Source organism: Lottia gigantea (assembly GCF_000327385.1).
Source record: "Lottia gigantea unplaced genomic scaffold LOTGIsca_68, whole genome shotgun sequence".
Lineage (NCBI taxonomy): Eukaryota > Metazoa > Mollusca > Gastropoda > Lottiidae > Lottia > Lottia gigantea.
Window position 1 is genome coordinate 1298182 of NW_008710315.1, and position 6948 is coordinate 1305129.

Below are 6948 nucleotides of genomic sequence, written 5' to 3' on the forward strand. Positions count from 1 at the left end.
GAAGACGGCGATTCCTTGGTTTTATTATTTTGTAATATCAATTTACAGCTTTTCATTACCGATTGCAGCCCTTATGATAAAAACCAAGCATTAATTGATTTAGTCACGTGCTATGAAAGGAGGCGTGGCTAATAACGTAGGTCAGAAAAAGAGAACATTAATAGAATAAACCAATTTAATAATTAAAATATTTGCATTAATGAGTTTTAATTACACACAAGACTAACGCTATATTATATTACAACATATATTTGAATTTAATTTGAATTTGACTGAGTAGTAGTGACCCCCACTGAGGTTCATATCAGTTTAATAGTTTCCAATCGTTAATTATTGTTATAATTTATTTCATCGAAACTGAAAGCGTTCTTGCAGTCTGATAGATATTTAGAAAAATCAAAGTACATTTTGTATTTTTGTATTGTGTCATAGGCGCGCAGGACGGGAAATGGAATGGCCTTTATAGTCCTTCCATTCCAATCAACGTGTTTTTGAGCAGCTGTAATTAAGTGTATGCTGTTTTTCTGTGGGTGACTCAACTTGTTATATATAATCTGACGAAATTGTTATGCATGTCATTTTCTGGGTCATTTGATATTTGATATCCATTGTTAATCATGTTATAAATTCCCTTTTTCTTGCATTTTTCACTATTTCTAGGCAAGCGATGGTATATTGATTTTGTTATTCTAATAATGGAGAGTTTTCAGTCTTTCACAGTTGCTATATAAAAAAAAAATAAGGCAGACTGTCACTTACAGTGCCGTGATAGAGCGTCAGAAATGTAGACGAGTAACCCCCAACTTCAGGGATGAGAAGCCGGAATGAAACATATAAACCCTATTAATTTATACGAGACTCAATCGAGCGCGAGGCATCGAGAATCCCAGTGTATAGAATGTGTGTACGAAGAGGGACAACCTAACTGTACAGATCGGCCGATAGTCAGCGATCAATGTATAGAAGTGTCAACCTGACACACGCTCCATTGTTATGTACCGTTTACACTGTGTTATAAACCCTGACTGTTCTTAAATAAACTTTATATGGTGTACAGATAAATTAGAAATGTTTTTGTAAATATGTACAATTCATCAATCAATTGTCCGTTGATTCAATCAAATAAATCCAAATTTTAATCAATATTTGTTAACAATGACTTTATCAATCTTGAACGTCTAATCGCTCAAAGATGAAATTAATTGTTTTGTTATTTGTATGAGTTACCTCCCTTAATGTATGGTAAGACAATCATGTTATATAATATATAATAAGAAAGATATAAACATGTATCGATAATGACAAATATTTTGTTATCAGATTTTTTGTGCATACAGTGTATTATGTTTTACAAAACATGTATACACTGTAAAGATGTTATCTCCCTTTATACAAAAAATAGTAAAATATCACTGTATGCTATCATTTATTTTAATAAATGCAGGCAGAATTTTCAACACCTTAGTTTCCAATATGGGAAACTAGTTATCCAGGGGTGGGGAATAAGTCAACACCGCAGGGGTAAGCCTACCAGTGAGTACAGATATGACAATATATTAGCCAACAAAATATATTACGAACTTGCCCAAATACGAACAATAAGTGAACATTTATCTTTTTAAAAGGGACACTGGACATCGATAAGAATGTTTACAGAAAAAATTATTATTTTTAGATATTACAAATGTTACCAAACCTAAGCAAGTAGAGATAAGCCGGTCAACTATACCAGGGTGTATGCTAGGGGTTACATCAACGACATGGATATCTACTGGTACACAGATGGGACCATTTGTTGGTCGTATAGTAAAATTAGAGGACATTCAGAATCAACCGGATATAACTGATAATATTTGGGAGGTAGGATAGGCTGTAATTTTACAAAATGTCTCTCGTTGAACAACACGTCTACTTTAACCATTAAAAGCAGAAAAGATGTGGACACGAAGTCGAAGGTCCAATTCATTTCGTTCTAGACATAAAATTTATATTGATTTAGCTTATTCAATTATTCAATTTTTAAAGGGACAGATGCGCCATTTTTTGACCAATCATACTTTAGTCTCAGAAACTGGAATTTTTTAGCTGAGCTAATAAGTAATAGTGTTCACAGCTCACTATCGAATTTGAGCCTGTATGTCCAGAAATATCTGCGTTTTAATGTTAAAATGACGATTCGTAAATTTAAGATACTCTGTGATATATAGAAAAGATATATAGAAATAGTGAGTAAAATTCCTAAAGTAGTTTTAAAGGAATTATGTGATTTTCGTACATTTCGAGTACCTCTGAAGACTATTTACATATATTCAAGACTAAAATCAACCCCCCAAAATGGCACATCTGTCCCTTTAATGGTAGTAAAATTGCTATTTAGACTACTGCCACTGTCCTTGCAAAATTTCCATCATTGACACTTCATGGCGTGCGCTATCAAGGTTCGGGAAAGTACATTATTTTAGGATGTATTCTGTGTTATTTATTGGTAGTCTTATTACGTGTAATATTAATTGTGGTATATTTTGTAGATATTCGATGATAAAGGGGTGATATTATATTTTATTGATGGTGGTACAAGTTTTCCTAGAGCTAGTTGGTTGTCTTATGTAAATTGTGCACGGAATCCCCAAGAACAGAATTTAGAACTCGTACAAATCGGACACAATATATTCTACAGAGCTATTAAGGTACATTTCTTTTATTTTCAACTATACTGATCGTAATAATTTTATTAAAATAAGACCTTTTTACAAAAAAAAACACAATGTCACGAAATTGTGGATCTAATTTACTCCAAAAATACAGTTTCCGTTTAAAATCATGGGAGTTTTACACCAAACACCAAAACCACACGTTAGCAACGGTACGATATTATCTATCTATTGATAATATTTATGCATATCGTTGCTAAAGAAACATGTCAAAACCACGGACATGCAACTTTATGCCAAGGCTTATGGTAGCTATGCAATGCAAACGTCAATACTGAGACATATCTTGGTTCATACTAAATTAGAATAAATGATGAAGGTTATGGGTACAGAGTAAAACCATGATAGTATGACTAACTGCAGAGATAGGACTAATTCAAACACACGACAAGCTAGATTCAGTTAGTTTCGTTGTTTCATTAGGGCTCTCAGCTCATTGATGTGCATCTACGACTATATTATTTGTCCTCCAACTGTAATCAAAACGCAAAACACACTTTCGGAGTTGCCATATGAGGATTTTGCACCATGTCGTCATTCTAGGCATCCCCATTCCCCCATCTGAATTACTGTCTTTTTGTATGGAGAACTCCACCATCTCCAAATATGTTGTTAAAACAGTAGTCTTAGCACTAATTAGCTCCGACTTTCGTTTCGTTATTTTGACGAATGTTCAAGAGTCGGGTCGTTAGATCCTACTCTGAAGTCGCTATACTAAAAATAAAAAAAAAAACTAACAAAAAAACGAAATTTGGGTCTACTTTGAATTAGACTATTAAAACAGCAGTAATTAAATAATCTAATTTGGATGTTTTCAGGACATAGCACCCCAAAAAGAATTACTGGTATGGTATGGTAGCTCAACTAAACTATATCTTGGGTTACCTACTCCAGATCTTACTATTGAGAGTAGTCCAACTTATTTAGCTGAAGGTATATAATTACTTTTTATATTCAATTACTCCAAACTATTAATTAGTCTTACGATGTCTTTAGGTTGATGAAAATGACAAAATTGAAATTTTTTTTATTAAAAAATTGAAATTTTCAAACCTCATATGTCTAAGGACTCTAGGACATTCTAAGAAAAATGACATGCACTTGGACTCATTAAGCAAGAGCTAGAAGCTATTAAGTTGGAGAGCGACCTCAATAGCGGACTTTTTCACCACCAGAGTCATTGGCCTATATTGCTCTTTGGACCCCCGAAAGGAATGCGAGCCGACAAGTATTTATTATTTCGTTTATAATTTTTATTTCAGAATCTTCAAGAAATCTATGTACAGATACGACGCCATTCAAATTTGTGTGTAAATTACAATGTGTTTTATGTAGAAGAGGTTTTAATTCTAAAAGTAACCTACGTTCACACATGAGAATACACACCCTAGAGAAACCCTTTGTCTGTAAATTCTGTGATAGACGATTCAGCCAATCATCCACGTTGAGGAATCATATTAGGTTACACACAGGTAAGGTTAAAAACTACAAAATTTCATCGTATAAAAAGTATCCTGTTATAGCCGGTACCGAAGCCAAAGAGGGGGCAGCCTTAATGTAAGTTTTTGGGGCATGACTCTCTTAACTAGGTTAGAAATTCGGGCAACCTTAGATATTTCGCCCTCCCTCGTACGTTAACCTGGCTCCGCTACTGGTTATAGCCTAGATTCTTGTTTATCACTTTCATAATGAAGTTTCGACATCTTGTTCGTCTGTAATTAAAAACTATCTGATAGTAGTAAAAGATGGAACACCCTTTTCCCTCGTCTAATGCCAAACATGAGCCCCGCTGAATATAAATGGGAATAGAAAGGAAAGATATTTGAGCATAATGAGAGGCTTCAAATGATACTGTATTTGGAAAATGCCCTTGTAAATGTGAAACACAACACAGTTTTTGAAACTGTGAATAACTTAATAGGTTTTTAATATATATTACATATTTTTTTCAACTTCAATTCACAGGTGAAAAGCCATATAAATGTAACATATGTAGAAGCAGTTATTCACAGCTGGCAGGACTAAGAGCACATCAGAAGAGCGCACGACATCGACCACCAAAACCACAAGAAGAGGAAGAACTACACGTAGATTGACAGTTTGATGTCCAATTATAGTGAAATGCAATGTTCACTTTGATTCAATTTCCTTAAATGACCATCGTATGTAACAATGTGAACTTACATGTACTTTAAAGCCGACGCAAGTCTGACCCCGCCACTGCCCGGTTTAACCAAATCCACGGGCACCTACCTCAGAACAAAAATGCAGGAGAGCATTTTTAAAAAGAATTCCCGGGGTAGGGGCCCCAACATTTCAGTCCATGGACCCGCACTGTCAAGTTTGACAGAAAGGAGCCACCATAGTGGTTGAGTCACCAGAGTGGTTGGTTGAGCCACCACAGTGTTCACATATTCCATATGCTCGCTGTACTAAGGGATACAATAGGTGGCATCTAAGTCATGTCATAAGTTTTAGGAATAAAATCTAGCAAGACAGTGTTATCACGCAACTTTTTTTCATTTCGAAATTAGCTTGCATGATAATTTTCAATTCCAAATTCTTAACAGCGACGATGATATTATGGAAATCGTGTTTATTCTAAATGTACTATTATTATTGTATATATATGTATTATATTATTATTGTATTTTATGTATTATAATGTATTATTTTTATATTTAAATGAAATGAATAAAATGTATGTTTATGAAACTAATGCATTCTTTTCTTTACGACTGAACAACCCAATATTACTTTCAATTGGCTAAACATGATGAGTCGTATACACCTCTCGCAGGGTATATTATTTTTAAAGGGATTGTAAAGAGGTTTTCTAAACCTTTTATGTGTATCGGAACACTGATAGTATCAATTTGCACCATTCCAATTTTCATTCCGACGTCACTAGAGGGAAGCTACTGGAAGCTACTATTAAAATATGCAGTTCCCCCCTAGTGACGTCATAAAACGCGTTAGTTTTAGAAGAATTGCAAGAACCACAAACGTCTGATTGAAAATTGGAATGGTGCAAATTGATGCTATCAGTGTCCTCGATGCACATACAATTTTTAGAAAGCCTCTTATGCCCATATGAGTCAATTTAACGCCAGTTTTATAAATGATTTAATGATTTCCAGTCTGTAGTCTCAATATTGCCTAATGTACGGCGCCATCATAAATTGTAAGCCTTTTAAATACATACTTGGGTACATTTCTTTTTAACGTTTGTATCTTGGTGAGGCAGGGGCTCGTGAAATAACTTCATCTTCAGCCCCAAAGGGTCACGATTTGTTGTGCAGAATCCGCCATCTTACCTTTCATAAAAATGTATAAATGTCTATTTAATGCCTATAGTAGGAATGCCATTTAATTGGTCATGTGACGCGTCTGTATTGGGTTAAGAAAGTTTGCGAGTCTATGGTGATGAATTTTCAGTCGAATATTATCAAACACGCTTGGTGAATGTTTTCGGCCGATGCTCGGGCGAATGTCGTAGCACTGGACACACTAGGCAAAGCTCGTTGGCGATCGATTCGCCAGAACCATCCGCCTTGAAAATTTGCTCAGTGTGTCTGTAGCTATAACGCAGTTTCGTATGCGCACACACGTGTACTTTTGTGTAGTTGTATTACAAGTAAATCGCAAAACTAGATACTTAACAAAAGATCTAAATCAAAGTTTGCAGGGAAAAAATCACCGTCTTCTAAAGTTACATATAAAAGTGATGCAGAACCCAATAGAGTTATGTCCCTTTATGGGCCGTAAGCATTTTTCAGGGGTTCATGGAATGCACGTGCTTGTTAAGTTCATCTTGTTTCAAGTTTGATTTGAATGTCTATAAAGATATATATCGCTCACAATTGATGTGTTGAAGACTATTTTAACAGTGAAAATTGTTGTGAATAAAAATATACTAATGATCATGTTATATAACCAACGCAATGATATCTCATCGGTAAGTTAACTTTATTAAATATCTGTACCTAAGTATTCATTTAAATGTAATTTAAAACAAATGCCTATAACTAATATTGATAAATATATTATGGCAGCCACTCATATGAAGCAGTACAAAACTACAAATTCAAAATAACCTAAGATTATATTCGTATAATAATAATAAAACAACAATAGTAAAAACAATAGATGACAGAAGTAACACAAGCAAAAGTAATTTAATCTGACAATCATAAATTTCTTTCCTAGTGTCTACATTTAACATAATTTTTGTATC

At 34.2% G+C, this 6948-nt stretch overlaps 1 protein-coding gene across 1 annotated transcript; it reads left to right on the forward strand.

The window, feature by feature from the left end:
- Positions 1-1677: 1677 nt before the first annotated feature.
- On the forward strand, positions 1678-4807 carry LOTGIDRAFT_130157 (hypothetical protein; the record flags this gene model as incomplete). Its single annotated transcript, XM_009065196.1, has 5 exons — positions 1678-1860; positions 2529-2687; positions 3530-3620; positions 3974-4183; positions 4677-4807. Coding segments are annotated over 5 exons (774 nt in total), but the record flags the coding sequence as incomplete, so codon positions are not given.
- Between the last annotated feature and the right edge of the window lie 2141 nt (positions 4808-6948).